General features: G+C 40.4%; 1 protein-coding gene across 50 annotated transcripts in view; it reads left to right on the top strand.

The window, feature by feature from the left end:
* PRRC2C (proline rich coiled-coil 2C) overlaps positions 1-23,812 on the top strand; it is a 63,339-nt gene that overhangs the window by 285 nt on the left and 39,242 nt on the right. For all 50 annotated transcript variants that reach the window (XM_085510903.1, XM_085510864.1, XM_085510855.1 and 47 more), the window contains exons 2-11: positions 14,153-14,320; positions 15,213-15,390; positions 17,092-17,198; positions 19,581-19,712; positions 20,616-20,794; positions 21,150-21,229; positions 21,788-21,921; positions 22,005-22,092; positions 22,377-22,518; positions 23,404-23,478. In XM_085510903.1, coding sequence (XP_085367029.1) covers positions 14,206-14,320; positions 15,213-15,390; positions 17,092-17,198; positions 19,581-19,712; positions 20,616-20,794; positions 21,150-21,229; positions 21,788-21,921; positions 22,005-22,092; positions 22,377-22,518; positions 23,404-23,478 — 1,230 coding nt within the window. In that variant the 5' untranslated portion in view covers positions 14,153-14,205. The remainder of the gene's footprint in view (positions 1-14,152; positions 14,321-15,212; positions 15,391-17,091; positions 17,199-19,580; positions 19,713-20,615; positions 20,795-21,149; positions 21,230-21,787; positions 21,922-22,004; positions 22,093-22,376; positions 22,519-23,403; positions 23,479-23,812) is intronic.

Raw genomic sequence — 23,812 nt, 5'->3', positions numbered from 1 at the left:
GCTTCCGCCCGGCCTGCGGCGGTGCTGAGCGGCCTGACGGGGAGCGGAGAGCCCGTGGGGGCTGCGGCCGGGCGGCGGGAGGGAGAGCGGAAGGGAAGGAAGGAAGGAGGGAGGGAGGCGGCGCTGGGCCTTGCGGCGGGCCGGGCCGCCCCGCGCTGCTGGGCCTCGCCGCATCGCAGCGCATCGCATCGCCGTCTGTGGCCGCGCCCCGCAGCGGGCACAGCGCCGGGCCTCGCCCCACGGCTGGGCTGAGGGGCCGCTTCCCGGTCCCCAATTCCACGTTTCTCATCCTTCTTCCCCGTTTCCCACCCATTTCTACCTTCCTTTCAGTTCTATCCCCTCCCTTTCTGAACATCTCCGTGCCTCTCTAGGGAGATCCCCAGTGTTCGTGCTCTCTTTGTGGCAGTAATTCTTCCTCCCGAGATGCCCCGGGAGGAGGTTTATCCTGCGGCACGGTGGGCACTGCGGTTTGCTTTTCTAACTCTGAAATATTCATCCACGGTTCTGGAGGTGCACGGTAAAGGAGCGCTGCTGGGTTCTTTCTCTTAGATGTGATTGGAGCGCCTTTGGGGAAGGTATTGTGGCTTCTGCTCTCAGGGATGAGGTTTGTAGGAACGGGGTGGAGAGGGCCATGGCGGGGTTTTGGCAATGAAACCATGATGTGAGCATCGTTAGATGACACGGCTAAAATTCAGGCAGGTGGTCACATAAAGCAGTGAGCATAAAGGGAGCCATCACACAGGTACAAATTGAAGTTTCGGGGCTAGTTTCCAGCTCTGTCCAGCCTTATGGGGGAATCAGAGCATGCTTGAGAGAGAGCCTGATGCTGGGAGTTGTAGGAGACGCCATGTGGTTTTGCCATTTCTTTCCCTTTTGTGTCTTGGGCATTCATTTTGTAAGCTTGGCCCTTTGTGAAAGGTTTCGAATCCTTTCTCAATGGAAAAGGGCTGTTTTTCCTTATCGCTCTTTGGTTACTGGAGTCAACTGAGTGAGCTATTAGAAGCGTTATTTTAAGGAGGAGTTGGGTTTTTTGTGTTTTTTTTTTTTTTAAATCAATTTGTTTCTAGTGCTGTGGGATATCAGGCCTACCCATTGTCCAGCCTTAAGAGCTGTGCTTGGACAAGAAACTGCATTTTAATAGGGGAGGAAATGGGGCGTGATCTCATCTGTCCATCAGGAAGAAAGGAAAGGATGGCCTTCTAATACTGAGTGCCAAGGGATGAATGGTTCTCAAATTCCTTTGAATCATAAAACACAGAGAATTCTTCTTCATTATTAATACTGGGACACTTCCTTGGGACTAAGGAAGCTTTGAGTTTTGAGAGCTCTTTGGATTTAGAGTTCAATGAAGAGGCATTTGGTCACTCAGTATTGGGCTCAGTGTGTGAGGTTATGGCTGCTGTAATGCAGGTGTGTTAATAAAAGGCCATGTGAGCTGAACTGGGGGGTGGCATAGGCAGGTGCTTGTGTATGGCCTGCAAGTCTGCATGTCACCTGCACCACCACCTTACTGCATATGCATTTTCTACATTACGTACTGCTTTGGTAAGGAATAGCTTGTAAAATGCGTGTAAATCGATATGTAGACATCTCGGTGAGTCCTCAAGTCTGCTAGAGAAGGAACAGGGAAAAAAATGATGCTTTCGTCTAAAGATGATGAGAGAGCTCTCACTCTGTCTGAATGAATTTCTTAGATGGATAAAATGAAAGAATGGAAGCCAAAGGAGCGGGTGTGTTGGTGGGGTTGACTCACACCAGGTGTCTTGGGTTACACAAAGTGCACACCCCATATTCTGGAGTATTTCCCTTGTCAGCTGTGGGAGTGATATGAAAGTGGAGTGAGGGTGAAAAACAGCCTAAATACCATATAAGGGTAATGTGGATAAGAGGCTTAGATGTGGAGACAGAAAGGAAAAGGCAGCTCTCACAGGAGGGTTGAAGCCATAGACAGTGTGCTTTTGCAGAGGAACAAACCCTTGTATAAGTGCATTTTGGATAGTGATAGGACAAAGAGGAATGATTTTATACTGAGATAGGAGAGGTTTAGGTTGGATCTTAGGAGTAAGTTTTTCACACCCAGAGGGTGGTGACGCACTGGAACAGGTCACCCAAGGAGGCTGTGGATGCCCCATCCCTGCAGGCATTCAAGGCCAGGCTGGATGTGGCTCTGGGCAGCCTGGGCTGCTGGTTGGTGACCCTGCACACAGCAGGGGGTTTGAAACTAGATGATCATTGTGGTCCTTTTCAACCCAGGCCATTGTGTGATTCATTGGAGGTAGGAGTGAGGAAGACAGATGTTCCTTCGTAGTCAATGAAGGCAGAGGCCAATTATAGTAATGAAGGATTTGGAGGGGGGAAAAAAAACCTCCACCCTGAAAACTCAGCACCTTTCCACTAGTTGGAGATGGATGCTGGGCCTGTAATGACGGGACGGCAAGTGGTATTTTACTGGTAGAACCAGTTGTTCATCTTCAGTAGTGAATTTTTTCTTCACTCGGTTTCATGCCCTCATTTGTGGGTTGTTGGTGTGCTGTTTTTTTTCAGGCCCAGGTTTCACAAAACCTTGTGGAAACTTTCCATGGGTAAAAGCAGGTGTAAAAAGAAATGCTGAGATTAGTGTGAGGAGCTGGGGGGAGATGATACAGTGTGCATGTGTTTGTGAAGTGCAGATGGGGTGGACAGAAGACTTAATGCATAAAGAGCAGAGGAATATGAAGTCCTAATAAAAATCAGCTGAAGACAGCTTTTATGTCCATGGAGAACAGGCTGACAGAAATAGACTGTTTTTATTACAAATACCTCAGCCATTACATAACATTCTAACTGAACAGTAAGGAACGAGTCTACTACAGATTGCACCTCTATTAGAGGGAGAAGCTTTGTATCATCCTATTGTTTTCCTGTATCTGATAACATCTTGATTAGTGGTTAAATTATAGCGCAGAATTGCGTTGTGTATCTTCTATCTCAAGTACAATGGTGGTAAGTTTTAGCCGATGTGTTTTTGAAGATAACTTGAGATTCATTTTTAGGGGTTTGCAACATCAGAGACAGAAATTACTGCATTTGAAATTTGGGTGCATCAGCTGTGAAAGTATTGGATGAAGAACTGTGGAATCACCCAGTGTCAGGTAACTGAGAGAACATGATCTTAGATATCTCTTAAATTCAGTGCACAACTGGCTTCTCAGTACAGGACAGATTTACTCCACGTTTGTGGAGCTGGGATGGAAGTTGTAGCTCAGCATGCTTGGAGGTACCAAATGGATTTCCATAGTAAAACTCTAGTGTCTATGTTGCCTTTTTTTGCTGCTGTGCTTGCTTCTGTTAGCACATCAAACTTCTCTGCTTAGAAAAGCAGTTTCAGGCTGTCCTCGTTCAATCTCATATGCAGTGTCAGTTTATTTTTAGTATCAGTGTTTCTGTAAGCATGTGACCTTCATATTTCCAGATTTTAGTTTGTAAGCTTTTAAAATTATAGATGTACTTATAAATGGTATGCACGTGTATATAGTTTATTATAATTTTCATATGAAACATCTGTAAGCTGTCTTTCTTTATTCAGCTTATTGAACTGCTTTGGATCTTCAGGCTGGGTGCAACTTTGGGAATGTTTTCCTCTTCCCAGAAGAATAACTTTGTTTCAGAAACCAGTGATATTTCTTTCAGCTTGTCTTCAGTGACAGGACCTGGGTGTTTCTTCCATTTCAAAGTAACCATCTATTCCACCATGAGAGAGCTTGATGTCTTGGGATCAGTGCACTGATGCTTTCATTTATTCAAAACCATGTTCCTATGTTTACATGTCTTGGTTTATAGCACTGTTTAAAACAGCTTGTGTTTCCTATACGAGTGTATCTAAACGTGCATTTGTGTGTACATCAGCAATATTCTGAGGTAGAGCAGTAATACATTTTCTTTTGCAAATAAGAATAAATACTCTGCAGGAAAAATGCATTCTATTAAGAGAAACTTTCCTTTGGCTCCTGGTATGGCTATGTGATCAATTTACTTGGTTAGGAAATGTTTTTTATGCCACATATCAAGGGACAAAACTTTGTAGCATGCACTTAGCTGTGGATTAGAAGTGGTTTAGCTGTGGCTTTGGTAGTGTATTGAGACTTGTTGACTGTTTGCCTGCTTTTGAAAACAGCATCAAGGGATTGTGGAGCTGGTTTTTGTAAACAAAGAACCAAGAGCAACTGAAAGCGTTCGGCTTAAGCTGGTGTGATTTGACAGATGAAAAGTTGACTTCCTTACTTGGATTCATTCTGTAATGATGAAAGTCATATACATTAGGTATGCTGATGAGGCTTTTCTCATCTTTTCTAATTTAGCTCATCATTTTTATTTTTAAATAATGAACTTGGTCTAAAGCAAAGGGCTGAAGCTGACCCTTAATTAACCAGGATTGTCTGCTTGTTGGTGTGATTTTCACAGTTGCTTCTCTTACATAACGAGCATTGCTTTCATTGCTTTAGATACAGGGTGGAGATGGTTTCTGCTAAAAGAAATTAGCATGTCATCAGCAACAGCCACATAAGCAGAGATAAAGGGCATAAGAGGCTGCATTGGTAATGCATTGGACTGGACCAAGGCTTGTGAAGGAGCAAATTCTTCTGCCTCTTTATGCAGAGAAGTTTTCTTTATTGATAATGGAGATGGTAATCTGTGGGCTGTTGGCATCCCTGACTCTAGCTGTCACAGTGGGAACTTGTCTTAGATTGTATTAAAGACAAATATGATGTAACGTCTCCTAATACAGAGGAGAGGTTGTGGTTGTAGCTATATAAACCAATTTAGAGATTTGGAGTATTATGGTTACAGAGATTTGGAGTATTATGGTTGGACTTGGAAATTGTACTGAAGGAGGAAGAAATTGACACCTGGAAAAAAGATTTTTGGTCTGGATTACCGACAGTAAGGAACAGCTTGGCTTTGCTTTTATCTCTTTATCTATCCTGCCCTGTTCTGTTTCAATGTGGGGTGAGTGAGAAGGGTAGAAAATATGTTGGAGGTCTCATTTGGCTTTTAGAAATCACCGACAGAGACTTCCTTATTTGACCTAGGCAATAGCTGATGCATACTGGAGAGGCAAATGAGTGCCACTAGTTTAAATGGCGTTGTTTCAGAGCCTGTAACAAAGCACAAGGGTGCTTGCAGTAGGAATATTAGATCAAAGGAAGAAAATAAAATAGTAGAGAGATGGGTGACTTTATAGGGCTTCTACTTCCTGTGCTCATTTGAGTTAAGAATCTGGTCCGTTGTCATGTACCTACCAATTACCTTTCAGCAGCTTCCTAAAAGAAGATATTTTGCACCTGTCTGTGTGGCTGCCTTAAGGAGCTGACCCTTGTGCAACCTGGCTCTTGTTTCAGGTAACTTATCCCAGCCAGGCCTCTGCCGAGGAAAACATCCTGTGTGCTGTTAAGTCTGCATCTGGAGTCAAAGCTGCTGGAGTGCAGCTGGAACAGAAACCATGCCTTGCTTCCTGTGCATGTTTAGAAATCTGGAGGAATCCAGTAACATGTGTAGACTTCTTGTTTGTACCTTTTTACTGCAGGGTGCAGGCAGTTTTTGTTTTAATTATTCTTGCAAATTGATCCTCAAACCCCCCAGTATCACTAGTTTTCCTTAGTCTCTGTGTTTTTTCATACGTTGAAATTTAAGCAGAGTGGTGCTGACCATCTGAGCGCTTTCAGCACTCATTTGAATAGTCACAGGGATGGCTGTCTGTCATCAGTAGTCTTGCTTTTCCAGCAGATTAGACGCTGGCTTCCCATTTGCCCCTCTGTTATCAGACATGCTGTTCTCAGCAAGCAGAACAGTGCTACTTTGGTGACACTAAGGAGACTCCCCATGTTGCCCTTGCTATGCCTGAGGACAACGGCCATGCCAGGAGTTTGGCCTTCCCAGGCTTGTGCTGTATGGTGTGATGCAGTTGAGCAGGAAACAAAGTGATACTTGTGACAGCATGCTAAGTGCTGGTGTAATTTAATGGACCGTTTGTGATCTTAAACATTAACAGATGCCTTTGCAAAAAGCAGCTGTGGTCAGAATAAACTGACCTGAATTAGTTTGTGAGAAGCCTCGTGTACAGTTCAACTTTCTTTTTCAATTAAAGATAACTGATAGGTAAGACAGGTTATGTTCATTCTCTTTATTCAGAGAAACTTGCTGCCTACTAAACTACTACTTGAGTGCTCTTTAATAGCAGGTATACGGATTGTTTCTGCGATAATTTGCCTTACTTTATTCACTTATCTTTTTCCATATAGTCAGCAGATCAGTCCAAGGGCTTTGAAGTATTCTCATTCTTCTAAATAATGGAAATTTGGTTAATAAACTCTTGGAAATCTTGAAAATAAAAATCTCATTTGGCATCTGTGAGTTGCAAAGCTAGTTGGGTGAAAAGCTCACATTGTTCTGCTCCCAGAAGTAATGAGAATGCATCTCATTATGATGTTCTCCTTAATTGTATAGAAGCTGTTCTTACATTTATTTTTTCTCCTGGTCCTGGCTTCCTTCCAGCACTTGAGAAGTCCTGCTGCAATTAAAAATGGACCATTTGGAAAAGTTCCTTAGCAAACTGCGTGAAACTGGGAAAGCAAAAATCTGTCTTGCAAAAAAATGTGCTCTGATATTTAGTGGCAGAGAACTAAAGACTCAAGAAGGTTAGTCGGGCTAACTAGGAGCGCAGTAGCTTGCCTTAAAATTGAACTCTAAAGAGATTTTGGATTACAGATTTACGGAAACATAGTTTGGAATATATTTGGTAATCCTGCAGAGCAGTTAGACTATTCTAATTTCTGTTTGAGGTTTATCAGAAAGAGGCAAGAATAGCTTCGTGGTGTTGGTGCCTGAGCTGCATGTTGTGCTAGTTCTGCCTTATGTGTGGCACGCACTGTCAGTCTTCACAGGAATCTCTTGAAATAACATTCTGGCGAAGAAGCTGCTTCAATGTACTTTGGTAATTTGAAAACATGGTACTTGTAGGAAAACTGGTGTTAATACAGTACTGGTTAATCGCTGTCATTGAGTTGTGGTGATATTGCTTGAGTGCTGGAACAGGAAGGTGTTTTTAGAACTCTTAAGAGTGGAATTTTTGGAAAAGGTAGGTCCTGCTTACAGCCTTTGTCATCATTTGACTTCAGGTAGGTGTAAGAATCACTTTCTGCTGCTGTTCTGAAGTTCTGGAAACAGTTTTGGATGTGACAGTCATGAGTGAAAGCTTTGGAGTTCTAAGTTTAACCTCTAATTGGGTTGAGGATGCGACTTTTATTTAGGGATGTTTATGAAGTTGATCTTGTTGATGTAGTACTTGACCTTGCTACTTTAAAAAATAATAATAATAATAATAACTGTGGATGTGTCTTTAAAAAAGAATTTTTTTTTCTTTTTTTTTTTTTCCTTTTTATTTTTTTTTCTTTTTTTCCTATATAGAGAATTTAAATAGATCAGCACACAGACTAGAAAGAGTGAAATCTTCAATGGAGAGACAGAGGAGTGTTAGTCTGAGATGTTTTCTTGCTGGTTTTGAGCCACGCATACATCTAATGCTAGTGAACAGGGCTTTGTGCTCCAGACTCCCTTGGCTGCCTGTTGCTTGGGAGCATCACTTGCTCTCTTAGGAGTCCTGCTCTGTGGGGACTTGCTGCCTACATCCCTGTGGTTTTTGTTCTCTGAGAGGTGGCAGTGCTACCTCGGAACAACCTGCTTTTCGTTAGGAGCTACAAAGTACAATTAGCTGCATTGCTGGCAGTTGGTATGTTTTGGAACTGTAACAGTGAAACACTAAGAAGTTACTGACAGTCTGAGCTAGTTTGATTCCTAGGGTGAGATCTGAAGTCTTAATTCTGTTTGTGTAAGAACTCACTTCCTGTTACGGTCAGTGGAAATTAGATGCCTAGAGGTATTTGGAAGATCATGGCTTTCATGTGAAATGTAAGCAGAAATTTAATGTTGGTTATCAGCCTTTTCCAGTGAGAGAAGTGATACCAGTGCTTTGCTCTTACAGCTTTTTTCTTCGAAAGGAGGGTTGGTTTTGTTTGTTCGTTATAGAACCTCTACTTAACTGTCTTTATTCTTCCTAAATGGAGCTGATTTCAGGTCTTGAATATTACTGCAGCCATAACAATTTTCTTCAGAATTTGAGAGCCTTATTTTTCATTTTGAGAGTAGTTACACTGATTCCATGTGTGCCCATCTCTTTGAAAGGGTGACAGTGAAAGAGTTCAGCAGTTTTTGGGCCTTGCTTTGGTACTGTAGCAACCTTTAGAGGTTGAGTGCATCTCAAAAGCATGGCTGAGGTGTGTTGTTTTGTGGCTTCTGAGGACAGTCTTATACTACTTAAGTGCCTCACTGATAGCACTTTGTATGTTTTTAGATTTGAAACTTCTTGTGATAGAACTTGCTTTGCATCTCAGTTATGGAAGAATCTGTAGCCTGAGGCGTTCCTGTGCAGTTGTAAAGCTAACATAGGCAGAAGTATTAAATCTTCTGCATGTAGAATAGATAAGAGCTGAATAAATTTTTAGTGAGGTGCTTAACTTCATTATTTTGGTTATGAGAATGGTTACATTCATATTTTAAGTGCCTCTTTGCATTATCTCCTTCCTTTTAGAAGGTAAAAATATAACTGTTGTGCTGATGAACAGCTTCTTATATTAATGAGTAAAACATGGAAAAAAGGGATGTAATTACTGAAAGTACTGAAGCCCAAAGGAGGTGATACTGTTTTAGTTAATATTTAGATGGTGTTTGTTAAAGTAATGAACAGCTTCATATGAAACTCTAAACATGCAGAAAATTATCCTCAAACTAAACAAAATGAAAAACTGTCCCTTTTCCTTTCTCTCCTCAGATATCTTATGCAGCTGTACTGGCATCGTTCTGCCTGTGAGGGGGCAGGACCATGAACTCTCCATGCCCTGGGTAAAATTCAGAAGGAAAAGAGTTCATAAAGAGTACAATTATTATTAATTACTGTTTCTAGACAAAAATAGCCTTGTGATACATGGAAGTATTTGATGTGGTTTTGACAGTTTTATTACCAGTGAGAACTGTTAAGGGAGTTGTTCATGCACATACCCTTAAATATTTATTCAGATCTGTGAGCAGAGACAGGCTGGAGGTTTGCATGGCTGCCATTGTTTCTATCTCTGGCTTTTGACTCCAGCCAGCCCTCTTAACTCATTTTTCCTTTTGTTCTTTACAATGCTCTGATAAAAAGAAGTAGAAATAAGTCTGTTTTAATTCCTTGTAGCCTTTCTCTGCTGCAGGATATGTCCTGAAAGTTGATTTTCAGAAGTGTTTGTCACCTTTACTAGTGCCATCTTATATTTGAGAGAACCTAATGAAGGTTCCCTTCGTACCTGTGGCTTGATGCTGGTTATGCTGTTGTAAGGCCGTGTTCAAGGCGACACTGTTTCTCACAAGACAGTTGAACAAGCTGCCTTACAGTTTAAGGCAGCAGAAGTTTTGCTTGCTCTACAGATCTGTAGTTTGAACTAAAATATGATTTGCAGAACACTTGGTTATCACATACAGCTTTTATAAGTGCCTAATTTTGGTTCTCATTGCTTGTCGTAGTAGCTCTGTTTTAAAATGTACATCTTTGCCTCAAAACTAATGCAGGCATATTTGTGGATGCTCATTTCTGGCATCTACAGACTGTATGTTTTTTAAGATGCATAAGATGGGATAATGTCCTCAGGTGACTGTCTGCTGTTGTGAACTGCTCTCCACCCAGCATGTAGTTAGTTCTGGTAGATTTTTTTTCCGAAACATTAGTAGGCTTTGAAGGTGAGTAATTTGAAGAGCTAGCAGGGCCTGCTTTGCTTCATCTTCATCTTAGAGAATGCCTTGGTTCTAAGGAGATCAAGTCCTTGATATTTCCATTTGAGGTCATTCGCAGCACTTCTCTCCTGCATGCCCAGTGCTTAGGGGATTGGCCTGTGCTGCAGTTCCTCCTCAGAGGTGATGGCTGCAGAAGAGATGGTATTTAAAGGCTTTTCTTTTGTACTTGGACACTAACTTTCACAGAGTTTGTAACCTGTGTGACCTGTGCATTGTGCACTCCTCAGGCTTGCCTGAAAAGCAGAGAGCACAAAATCTAGACATGTGGAAGAGAAGTGAGGATCAGTAATTACACAGCAGTGCTCATTTGTAAAATAATATGTTCCTTTTACATGGTTTGCTATAGATAAGGCATGAGGAGAGCTTTCTTGGGATCCTGTTACATAGAATCCAGCATCCTTTGTTGTGCTGTTTTGATTTCACTTTGCTCTAAATGGTCTGGTGACTGTTTTTCAGGGTATCCTATAAATGTTCAGAACATACTGTCTAACTGCAGGTAATGCTTTTTGCACATGTGAGGCAGCTGCCTTGAAATAAAAACCCTTTCTTTGTAGCTGAAGTTTTTGATGCCATGTTATCTGTGGGTGTCGAGTGCAGGTCTTACTGAGATATCAGGGGTGCTCTTTCAAAATTAGAAATAATGAATTTGGGAAATCTGCCTCTTAATATGCATTTATTGCATATGGCAAGAAAGATTTGGGTTTATTTACGTTGTATTTATTTTTAGTTTCAAAACTTACCAGAACCACATACTTCAGTGTGCCCTAAATAGAGCCATCCTAAAAAACACAGTTAAAAACAGATTCAAGTGACAAATTTGTATGTGAGGCTTTTTGCTCCTTAACCACTTTTTTAGTGTGCTTAAGATCAGAGAAAGATGCTACAAAAAGTCTTCCTGGATTTGTTTCTTGTTTTCTGCCTTGAGAGTTGCAAACATGGCCTGGTTATGAATAAACTTTCATATCACGTGTGGGGTTTTTGTTTTTGTTTTTTGTTTTGTTTAAAGTTTCCTACTTCACAGATGGATATTTGAGGCACCGAGAATTTCAGTTCTGAGGAAACATGTGGAAGGTTTGTCTTAAATTATGTGCCTCATCTTATGTCATTGCAGCTCATCCTTTCCAGTTCAGCCAAAATACGTCGTTGGAGTGAAAGTGATGGGATGAACTATTCTGAGTTAAATAGGGAATGAGGGGATGCTGCTGCTGTTTAGTTAATGTTTTTGGAACTTCCAAATTAGGTATAGTTTATGCACAAATTGCCTGTGGTAAGTGCCTGAGTGCATGAAGGCTGAACTGAACTGGGGGGAGGATGTCCTGAGCTGATTGGACTGTATTTTTATAACTGTAGTCTTGCTGTAGAAGTCTCCTGACATGTTATGCTTATGTTGAAACAACAACTAAAACAACAAAAAAGAAACAAAAGACTTTGCTTAGAAGTTGACAAGTGGGAGTGCATAAAATACAGTTTAGATGTTTTCCTGCAGCCATCCGTGCTTACCTCAGCTAGAATGGGATGCCTGGAAAACAGAGAGAATAGGAATCTTTCCCCCAGAAATGAGGGATGGTGTGTGTTGTACCTCAGACATGGACAGGGTTCCTCAGGAGTCTGTAACAAAGCAAATGAACTTGGTCCCCTTGGCAGAGTTGATCTACCTCTTGCCAACAACTTTTTACTGAAGGCTTTACATAACTCTGTTCCCTTTAGAGGTGCCTGTGTGTATTTATTCGTGGAGATAACAAAATGTCATAACTTAGACAAAATGCTTGTCTGTATTGAAATGGAATTTTGTAAAACTTTTTAATACGTATAATAAAACCACAGAACGCTGACATGGACATGGTGCAAGAGAGAGAAGGAAACCAGACAACAGCAGCTGCTGAGTTATGTTAAATGTTTTCAACTCCTTACCAACTCCTTACCATTCCAGTCCTAGAAAAGTGACCTCAGAAATCTTGTTTAAGCGCAGAAGAACACTTTTCCAAAGTGAAATTAAGATCTTTCCTGGTATGCGGCTTATCCTAATCAAAGACTTTGTCAGGTGCGCAGAGATGTGAATCATCACTATTCTAAATAACTTGTTTAGGGGGAATCTGAAATGATCAGAGCAGATGAGGAGCTTGGTGGGAAAGGTCTGTGTGGTGTCAGATTTTCCTGTTTGCTGTTCTATGTTAATATACTGCATTCAATTTGTTTTTCTACTGACTGTGAGTATCTCAGAGGGTCCAAGTAAATGTTCCTTAACAGTGGGTTTCGGGAATCAGTGGGCATAGTGATGACTACTTGCTGTGCTGATTTCTGTAGACGTACTTGAGTTCATTGCAGGATCTAATAAATAAGCCAACAGACTGCAGTCTGAAAAAAAGTCTCATAAAGAAATTACAGTAATAATTTTAATATGCAGGTCTTCAGGCCACAGCAAAGGTCATTTGTGTTACTTGATAATGTTACTAAGTGTCCGAAAGGTAATCTTTGCTGCAGGAGTTTAGGAGCACTAGACCTTTAATTATCCATGGAGTAACTGTAGTCCTTAAAAATGAATCACTGATTTGCGTAAGTTTCTTGGTTGTGCACTAAACCCTGCCAGCTGCTCGTGTTACTTTTGCTGCTGCCCGTCCCGTTTGCTGCCATGGGAATGATTTCATTCGTGGAAGTGTTTTTTTTTATGTTGCTGCTGTTCAGAGCTATACAGCTATTGATGTGTTTTTGTTGTTAAAGGTTTGATTAACAGAGTTAAGACTAATTGCTACCTTACCAGTAACAAAATTTATTTCACTGATTTCTGTAAATTTGACATTAAAAAAGTATTATTTTTTTTGGACAGATGGTGGGCTGATGTCACCCTACTTCCAGCCTGTTTTTCAAGTCTCTGAATGATGTAAAGATACTGACCAGTCTAGCAAAAATATCTGGGAGTTGCTTTCTCCTTGTAGGAGTGCAAAATGTATTTCTTAACCACGCATGTGGCCCAGTACAAAGCTGAAGACTGTCCTCTTGCAAGAGTCTGCATGTGCTCTAATGGAATAGCATCTGGCCTGAATCCTGCTGAAGCTGAAAGCCACACTAAGGCTGTTCACATCTCCATTTCCTCATCTTTTTGTTGGTGGCTTGTAAATGGAAGTAGAAGGCAGAGTGGGGTGGGAATCCTTCTTATATCTATATCTATATATATGAGACTTACTCGGTCTTTTGCCATTGGTTTATGTCATCATGACCAACCAAGGATATATTCTTTCAGCTGCATATCCGTACAGTCTCTTAATAGTGTGTGAGTGCCTTGCATGCAAATTGAGTTCCTCTCGAAGGTCTTTGGAGACTGAGTTTGACCATGAAGTTAGTTATCACCAAAGAGTTTGAGCAGGTTGGACAGCTGTGTCTTGCTTCCTGCTGTCTGGTCCTAGAGTAAAAGCAAAAATATTCAAGCATTCATAGCTTTTGGAATTGACATGGCAGTATGTGAAAAATGTTTATTCTGGTGGCTGCAATGATATTTTTCCCAGTAGTGTTAAGATTTAAACAGAATATTATTGTCTAGTCAGTTTAATGAATGCCTGCTTGTGCTCCTAGCTGATGATGAGCGGAAACTCTGTCAAGTTCCTTCTAAGAACAAGAGAAACATCAGTGATAATTACTGGGTGGCTCTTCTGAAGATCTGTTAGACTGGGGAAAGAAGGGAGGAGAGAAGACCTTCTCTAGCAGCCCTGCGATTTACTGTTACAAGAATAGCATAGCTTTTAATTCAAGCAATTGTTTACCTATATGTCTGAACATATCATGTTTCTAGTTTTGATAATTAGGCTTCAGATTTGGTTGTATTTCATTTCTCTAGCTGCTGAGTTTATGGTGGTTTTAATTGAAAAAAGCAAATTCCAGAAATATTGTGTCGCAGTTTGTGATATCTGAGCACTTGGCTGACAGGAGGGATGAGGTCATTGTGCTTCCCCAGTGGGGAACTGGTTGCTGGTGGAAACTCTGCTTGTTGTTTTTTTGGTTTTTTTTTTAATATTTGGGTTTTTTTTGTGTGTGTGTTTTCTTTTTTTGTAAATTTGAGATTATAGACAGTACTGAGAGTTTGGTGCTGTTTAAATGCTGACCCTCCTGATTTTGTGATGACATATTGTTTCAGAACATAAACTGTTCCTTGGTCTAACATATTCTAATGCATCTTCAGTTTGCTTAAATGAAGTGATGCTTAATAGTATTAAATATGCTGTAAAGTGTCATTTTATGACTACTGTCTCAAGTTCTGGCTTACATTCAAGTTGATTTATCTCTCTGGTGTTCTTGTTTTCAGGCTGATTTTAAGGAGTGAGCGGGCGGTACCAGACTCGATGAGTTTCCATCGAAATGTCGGAAAAGTCAGGCCAGAGTACAAAAGCAAAGGATGGAAAAACGAAGTATGCAACGCTCAGTCTCTTTAATACCTACAAAGGAAAGTCACTGGAAACTCAGAAAACCACAGGTAAATTAAACTGCCTTCGTTTAGGCATTTTTGTTTCACCTTCACTGTTGTAAAGCTAATTAAGAGGATGATGGGATCGTTAACCACAGCAAAGTTTTTGAGCTGCTTCATACAATAGTTAAATGGAAGAACTGTGAAACGCAGTTTTGGTTTCAGTTGCTGGTTACGTGTTAGCTTCAAGTTCAGGGAGAAGACAGCATTTTCAGTTCAGTAGGATGCAAGTAAAAGAATTGTTTTATGGCTGCAGTTTCCACGTGTTATCAGTGTATGAGATGCTGTTCCCCAGATGTGCTTTTTGTTGTATTTCTGAAGACAGCAGTACTTATGCTACTGGAGTATGTTCTGAGATCAGAAAAATTGAGACAGACACGTGGGAATTCCTGGACCCATTAAAGCGTGATAAACCCCCAAGTGGAGTGAGAAAATAGAACATCGTAGAAGGTAGCAAGACATTAGTGTCATACTTAAAATGTCTTCTCCAACCTTCTGTGAGAGAGCATTATATACAAAGCAGAGTGAACATATATCTTTATTTGCTTCTGGAATAAATTAACCATAGCAACTCAATATTCAAAGTGTTCAGCTTCTCCCAAATAAAGTACTTAAAATTCCTTTTTTTTTTTTTTTTTTTTTTAAATTAAACAACAAAAAGAAATTGATTTTCTAATCCTTATATTCTTAAATTTTCTTCCCTTCCCTTCCCTTCCCTTCCCTTCCCTTCCCTTCCCTTCCCTTCCCTTCCCTTCCCTTCCCTTCCCTTCCCTTCCCTTCCCTTCCCTTCCCTTCCCTTCCCTTCCCTTCCCTCCTTCACATTTTCACTGGTTTCTGCAGCTTTGCAGGAGCACTGCCTGCTAAACAGCATTGCTAACTTGCACTTTGTTTTGGTATGCAGTTGCCACACGCCATGGATTACAAAGTCTTGGAAAAGTTGCTATTTCAAGGAGGATGCCTCCCCCAGCCAACCTCCCTAGTCTCAAAGCAGAGAACAAAGGCAATGATCCCAATGTGAACATTGTGCCTAAGGATGGCACAGGATGGGCTTCAAAACAAGAACAGCACGAAGAAGAGAAGTAAGTGAGCAGTGAAATCAGGGTTGTTTTGTTGCAGTATTTCTCTCAAGTTTTCTAAAACTCACAATGGATGGGAAATGGGAAGGAATTTGTTAGGCTTAGTAATCCTCTAGGGAGATACTAGAGAGGAAATAGCACCTCAAATATTAATATTATTAATTTTTGTAAGGAATAATCTTGCTGTTGGGGGAGAAGAGGGAGGAACAACAACAAAGAAAATACCAACAAAAAAGTGCTGCTTAGGTTGAAGGCAGTATGTTTATAAATCTGGTGTAAGAGGGCACTGGACATGGCTACCTTTCTTTAAGTCTTGGTGGCTCCTTACATGAAATCCTGTAGTATATTCTTATACAAGGTGGTATAATCACCTTAAATTCCTTTTGAAACTAAGAGAAGTCCTTGAGTACATTGCAGCTAAGTTAAATTTAACTTGAGAATTGGTGAGTATGCAAAAAATCTGATTTAGTGTGGTTTTCCTGATGTATGTCAGGAAAAACTTAAAAACTCTTTATTTTGTATGCATTAGTTTGAATTTCTACTTTATTTTTCTATCTGTTCATAATACACATTTGTGTTTAGCTTTTATCTTCGGTTTGGGAAACCTATGTACAATATTCTGCCCAATGTTTTGTATGGTAGTTCCTGTACCCCAGAGGTCATTTCCATTTGATCTAGTTAAATTGGTGTGGAGCTCAATAGCTTGTTTAATAAAAACACACTTTCATTTACACCTTTCCTGCTACATATGCTAGAAGCATGTTCCATTAGTTGATTGTGTTTCTAAATAAATAGCTGTCCTTTGTGTTCAACTACTTTTTGTAGTTACTGCTGTAGTTCTCCGTTTTTCAGTGCATTTATAAATGTTTCATTTTATGTATAAAGCTTTCTGATACTTGTTTCAAGTATAAATCCTTTTTTTCCCCCTATTGTGTCACTGCTTAGTTTTTCCAGGCTGTTATTTCACCAGTTATCTCTTCACTGGGTTAATAAAGTGGTTCTAGACTATTAGACTTCCCCTGTGAATAAAAAATAAAGATGCTCAGGAGCTGGAGGTCTTACAGGCTCTGATGCTTTGAAGTCTCAAGTTATATGCAGATTTCAGAAATGTCTAGATTAAAAATATCTTCCATTAGAATGCAGTCACCTTTTAGATTGTACGGAATGAGGTGTTATTTTAAATGTCTGAGACTGTATTTGATCTTCATAAAGGTAAATTTTCCTATTCTGATTCCTGGTGCCCCCAAATTTCTTCATGGTGTCTCAGGCCTTACCAATGCCTGTATGTAGTAAGTTCTGACATGCGTAATTGTCTTTCCCTCCATTCATGGTGATCTGTTTTTAAAGTGCTTTCCACTCCCAACCCAAGAGCATTACTCTGAATTATTCCCTTCCATAGTTGTAAATTGGTTTCAGATGGTCCGATAAGCTGCTTGGAAAGTTATAATTCTGTTCATGACTGACTGTGTTTTCTGCCCCTTTGTTTTCATTCATCCCTCTCCACTTTTCATCTTTTTCAAAAGAATTAGCTAATTTATTCCAATTTTAACTTTACTGTTACAGCTCCTTTTATGTAAGAAAATGCTTTTTTCACAGAGAAGTTATTGGCTCTTCAGCTGCATAGTTATCTCCTTTCATTCACTTGTTTGCAGCAGTAATCCTGACAATCTTGCATTCATGAGCTCTTTTCCTCTAACTCCACAGACAGCCAGAGGTGCCGCAGACACAGCCAAAACCTGCTGTTCCTGCTCCTCCAGAAGCAGCTCCTGTTGCCAAATCGTGGGCCAACACCAAGCCAGGTGGACAGGATGGTAAGTGATGTTAAAGGTACTGAGGTTCTTGGCCGTGAATGCTCAGCAGCCCATTCAGCAGCCTTTTGAGTCCTGAGCAGAACAGCACCAACTGAGAAGGCTGTGGAAGAAGCTTTCATGGCCTGTAAGAGAGGTTGTCCTGTCACTTGAGTAAACTCCAGCCCAGTTTAGCAGCAGGTCTGACTGCCTTTTAAAGGACCTGCATAGCCTCTATTTTTATTTTTTATTGCCACAGAAGTAATGACCTGAGCATGAGGTCTTGAGAAAAGTCTCAGCCTCATACTGTAACACCTACAATTTTTTTGCATAAGAACCATAAACAGTTGTTAGCGGTCAATTTGGTCATAACTTCAGATCGTTTTGTGCTACATGTGTATAGTCTCATTTCTGTTTAAATGTGTGCTACCACCATAGTTTCCCTTTTATAGATTATTTTGTTTTCAAAGTGGTAGTGTTCAAGCAAGTTGTTGTTCGAGCGTTATTGTTTTTTTTTTGGCTCAGGATAAGCATTGAGGGTGTATTTGGTTGTTTTACATAATTGTTCTCAGTCCTTACACACAATTTCCACAATTGTGGATCGCAGGTTGAGTGTTTTCATGACAGGTGTGAGGTCAAATTGAATCTTTAGCAGAGCTTAAGAACTGATCATAGAGTTAAGAGTTTACTCAGAGTTTCCACGTAGCCATTATGGAAAATAACATATGACATGTTTTATTCCTTAAATTGAAGACTTGCGACTGAAAAAAGGGAATTTTGGCTTCCTTATTGGGAACGAGTCAGCTCTCTACAGATATCTGAGAATAGTGAAATTGAAATGATATGGAGGTAGCTTTTAAGGCTGTGTTTGGAGTTTGTTAAAATCACATATCTAATAACTTTGCCATTTCTTGCTGTGAGTGGTAGAAGTGGCAATTTGATATCCTGCGTTTCTTGCTCTCCTGTGATAGTGCTCAGTGCTTTCTTGTTCTCAGATGAAGAATCTCTCTCCATATAGCTCTTGCAGGAGTATTGTGTAATAACAGGTTTTCTTTTAAAATGGATTTAACACTGGAATGCAGATAATTTTGCATCAGCCTTTCTACATAAGCTGATAAAATCATCTCTGATGATTTGAAATAATGATTCAGCTCAGTGGCTTCAGAATGCATTTAGCTAACTATTTTATGGTTACCATGGCAGCTTGCGTGCCAAGCCCAGATGGCATCCTCATTTCATTCAATTAATGCAGTAGTGGGTTTGCTGTTTCCAGAAGAAATAAGAGAATTGGCTTCAGCTGCTTGCCATCATCCATAGTTAGAAAGTTGGGATACACCTGTTGTGTTCATAGTTTCCCGATCTCCAGTCTGCTAGTGGAACTTGTACTTCTTCCAGATGCCTTGTACATGTTTCAGCAGTCGTTTAGCCAGCTGCTTTGGATAAGACGTCAGCTGAGTGGGGATAAACTGAATCCTTCTCGGATGCTATTGATAACCATGCAGGAAAAAAATAATTGCAAAATCTGATGGGGGGTGTGTATTTCTTTTGCTCATGTGTTGGTTAGGAGTTGGGGGTTAATTGCCACCATATTAAATTTGAAGTCTTTAACAGCTGTTGTTGGCTGAAGATGTGTCTGAGGCTGATAGCTTAGGTGATGTTAGGCTGCTAACTGAGGATACTATTGTTTTGCAAGTGAAACATTGTTGCTGCATAAGCTTGAGCAGAAAACATGTTTTGAGACTGGTGAAACTTAACCTGCTTCAGGCCCTCCAAAATGGTTCCCATGCCTGGCAGGCCATTTACTTAGTGTGGCTGTAGTTTTGCCTTAAACTGCTGGATGTGGCTGCTTAGGACCATGAAGCGTTTGATGCCCGGTAACAAAAAACAAGTTAACGTGACCTGTAGTAGGTGAAGTTGGAAGATTGAATGCTTTTAAGCTGATCTGTGGGCATAGAGGTTATTATTGTGGTATTTGCTGTCATCATATTACAAAGAAAGTGAAAAGAGAGGAGTTTATGTTGTGCTTAACATTTAACCCTTAAAAAAGAAAGAACAAAACTAGATCCTTGTCTTTCATGCTGTGTTGTTACTGCTGTGATCCATGATCCTTTCTGGGATCAGAGATGATAGCTCTTATAGCTGCTGGCTTAAAAAATAGTTTATAATAGAGGTTGGGTTTTTTTTTTTTTAACTGCTTATTTTTTTTGTCAGTTTACCTTGTAGCCATTCAGCAGCTTTAATAGTGAATATAAATGTTTGTGGGGAGTATTCCTGGCTCGCAGATCCTATTGCCATTAAACTAATGCCTTTATGCCTTATTTTTTAAGGATGATCAGGCTTATAAGAGCACTGTCTGAACTGCTTTGATTACAGAAAATTTGTGACTCTGGATATCTTATTTTGTAGGCCCAGCTCTTCCAGTAAATAGTTATTTCCAGCAAGAGTTTCCCAGTCTGCCGGCAGCTGGGGATCAAGAAAAGTCAGGCAAAGAGAAAGATGCATCTGAAGAGGTCCATGGACCGAGCTTGAGACCACAAAGTAAGTATATGGTAGAAATTTTAGTGAAACTGCATGCAGTTGTTTGGAATGCGTATTTGCTCCCCTTACGGAAGAAATGTATGAGTTCTATTTTAAAGATTTGCTATTGCAATAAATAAACACCTACTAACAGTCCACCTACCTGAAAATCTTGTAACTGTCTTTTCTGTTATATGGTTCCATTGCTTGAGAGCTTGTTATAAAGATTTTTGTGTTTGGTTCCTTTTTTGCTTTACTGTGTTCCTGGTGTGGAAAACAGGTATTTAATCGTATCCTACAGTTCACTTCATATTTGCCCAGGCTGATGCTCTGAGGAGTGTTTGCTGCACACTATTGGTCTTCTCTTCCATCTGCTAGATGCTGTGACAGCTAGAATGTATATTCAAGAACTATCCTTATAACCAATAAAATACAACCCTCATCACTTCTATTGCATCCTTTATAAGAGATACAAGCCAATATCTGGATATTCTTTACTTTGAATTGTAATGCACAAATATTTCATTTTGAACCCCTTGAGGAGTTTGTGATAGTCCTCTTAAGCTTGATCTTTCCATTGGCAGCATCTGTGCATCAAACCAGTAGTGGTTTATCACAGCTCAAACTCTTCTCTATCTTGTACTATTATGAGTATCCTTTCTAAATGGCATTGTGTTTTAGGAGGTAGAGAAAAGCAGCTAGAGCTGTCTATAAAGATAACTCTTACCATTTGGGATCACAGTTGGATGGTAGGGCTGAAGGGTATTAGAAAACCTCTGTTTTCTTAGTAGCAGATGTCCATCTGCACAGATAGCTATGTCACTGAAGACTGCCTAGGAAGATCAAGTATGGACTTCTTTTACTGATTCTGTCTACTCAGATGGAGAGAAGGTGGTAATAACAATTCACTCAATTCTCCAACAGATCAAGAAGCTAAGGCTCTTGGGCAGGAAGATGGCAATGCTACTTCAGCAGAACAAAGCGATGGCCAGAAGGCAGCAGAGAAGAGGGATGCGCGGTTACCACAGATCCCACAGCCCAAGATGAATGGTCAGCAGCAGCCACCCATCTCATCTCAGTACAGGGCAATGATGCCACCTTACGTAAGTAAAGGTTACACAAAGTTTTAAGCAGCAGGGATTGGTTATTGACTACTGTGATTCCTTTATGCCTTTTTTATCCTTCTTCCATGGAATGCTTAGTAGTTTTGCAGGAAGCTGGGATCACAGCCAGCTCCTCAAAGGATGTGGTTCCATGTTGCCACTCCTGCTGCACTAAGCTTCAGCTTGTCAGGGGTTGCTGAGCACTTGTAATCATTCCACCTTTGGTAACACAGTTGTCATTAGATCAGACTTGAGTAAAAAACCTTGCTTTACTTCCATTATGATTCCACTGTTCTCAGTATGTCTATTACGGTGATAATTATAACGTATGGCTTCTGTTTTAAACTTTTCTTAGATGTTTAATCAGTATCCTAGAATGGCATATCCTCCTTCCATGCAAGGCCCAACAAGGTTTCCGAATTCTGAGCCTAGTAGGTAAGGTACAAATGTTCTTATTCTGTGATTATGAACTCTGCATCCCCCTGTGAAAGGGAAAAATTAAAAACAAAAATATTGCGGTGATTACAACTGTACACTGTCACTAGTTAGTCATGTCTTTGGCTTGTGTGGAGCACTGCTGTATAGTGCTTGACAACTCGACTGCAAAACTAATAGAATCGTGCATGATATAGAGCTTTTTAATGGAAAAAGCAGGAGAGGGGGACACGTTTGTGATTTTGAGCAGCACTTTATCTTTAAAAGGACTGTTGCTCCAGTGTCGCAATGAAAGTAATTGATTTCTGGTTCACAACTCCACTGCTCTTCAATTAAAGTAGAACTGTAATCCTTTTTAAAAATAGTCTTCTTCCTATGTGATGGTGTGGCAGTAATTATTTGAACTGCAGCAGTCTTGTGTGTGATATATAACAAGTATACTGATGTGAGGAAATAGTACTGGGTACTTGAAATGAGTGTCTTGCAACTTGACATTCTGTCTAGTCATTTTACTGAAAAACATAGTGATGGTGGCTTTTGTTTCTCTTTCTCTTCTAGAGGGCCAAGGGGAAGAGGACCACCTTCGTGGTGTTCAGAACCTATTGAGCGCCCATCCATTCTTAGTGCTAGTGAACTTAAAGAACTTGATAAATTTGATAACCTAGATGCTGAGGCTGATGAAGGCTGGGCGGGTAAGAATCTCAGATTAATGATTTCTTGTCTTTGTATATTTAATTTTTCTGAAGGATTAATTGAGTATTTGCTTGTGTGTCAGGTGCTCAGAGTGAAGTGGATTACACTGAGCAGCTGAATTTCAGTGATGACGATGAGCAAGGAAGTAGTCAAAAGGAGAAGGAAAGTGGGTGAGTTGGAGCTGCTCGTTGTGTGTGAAGGCTACACAGCTAGCTTAACTTTTGGGAAACTTGAATGAAGTGAGTGTGTGAAGTGCTTACTCCAGTAATACTTATTTCAGTAATTAAGTACTGGTTTAAGCTGCGTAACTGCCTGCAGCCTGTGGGGCCATGAAGTCGAAGTGATTTTTCTTGTGAGGATCTTTCACTCTTGCTTAGAGATGTTGAGGATGGAAGATAAATCACCAAAGAACAGTATTGAATACTCCTTCCACTTTTCTTGTCTCTTTGCACAGTGATGAGCAAACACCATCAAAAGATTCTCAGAGCCCCGATGGCCAGAAAGAAGCAGAAGAACAGACAAATGCTAAGTCTGCCACCCAGACTTCTGCAGCAGCAACCAAAGGATCTTATGGCAAAAGTTCTCAGCTTGACCAGGTTTGCATTTTCTTCTCTTTAGCTCTTCCCACCCTACTTCTTGTGAAACTGTCAGGCAGATTAAGGGTTATGAAGCATTATCTTCTGGTCCCAAATTAAAATAACATGCCTTTGTCTAGTGTGTTCTAACCTGCAGTTGTGAGAGATGAGAACTCTTATGTCAGTTACTGTTGCTCAATTGACAGACTTTAATTATTTTGTCTGTCCATTGCTGTGGCAGTGGATAAAGCCATTCTGGTGTCCATCATATTTTGTAGAGGCACAGAGAAATAGTGCCATGTTGACCCACACACTTTCCTTATTTTCTTTTTTTTAAAATCATAACCTGGTTTTCTTCAGTACAGCTTTGCAGTAGTGTGCTAGTTTATTTCTTCTCAGGCAGATGGATTTCTCTATAGACATCATGGAATGCATCGGTTCAGCCATTTTGGTTTTTGGATTATCCTGTAGTAGAGGAAGAGTGACAACCATCTCAGCTTATGCCTGCTTCAGCTTGGTGGGGGTTTTTTTCCCCATGAGAGCTGCTGTTGGTGTTGAGTGAAAATTTCCTGACACCAGGAACCCCCATGAAAATGGGGGATCCTGAATTTGGCTTTTTGCTCTTTTTCTCAGTAGAAAGATAGTGTCATTTTCCAAGGTTTGATGCTACACTGAATCTGAAGAAAAACACTGCAGTGAATTAAACTGCAAGACTTTGATGCTTTTTAAGTACTTGTTCAGCTGCAATGAAGATGTTCTTGCCCTCTTTGCATAGTAATCTGTATCCTATGCAAGATACTTCACTAGATAGAGTATTTTAATGTAGCAGGAAAAAGTATACCGAAAAATTACCAGCTTTACTCTTGTTACAACTTATTTACTCTGGTACTGTGTTTGATTGAATAGGATCGGGGTCCAGCACAGCCCTCTATACATGAAAGAGGTGGTCCTCCTGTTCATCCCAAATCTATTCTACCACCGGTAAGAAAGATCAGCATTGTCCTTATTTTCTTGAGTTAAATTCCTTAATGCAGTGATGGAAGAAATTAAACTTGGAAAAGTGATGGCTTCACATAGTGTTTAGCCTTTTTCTGTGACAATTAAAATGATTGTAGTACTTGGGGTCAGTAAGAATGAGACCTCAATGCAGCCATGATGCTAATTGTTTTTGTAAATTGTGTGAATCTTGTCATGTGAAATGCCTTAAATGGGACTAGATAGGAGAGGGACATGAGAAAGGTGTTTAAGGGCTGAGTGTGGCTTAATATTGGCTGCATGCCCAGGCAAGCAGGGAAATCAAGTTCCAAGTCAAATG

This window comes from Coturnix japonica, chromosome 11 (genome assembly GCF_054131305.1).
Source record: "Coturnix japonica strain WE chromosome 11, WE-NBRP24, whole genome shotgun sequence".
NCBI classification, from domain to species: domain Eukaryota; kingdom Metazoa; phylum Chordata; class Aves; order Galliformes; family Phasianidae; genus Coturnix; species Coturnix japonica.
Note: the sequence above shows the minus strand (reverse complement) of the source record. Positions and strands in the feature narration are given on the sequence as shown.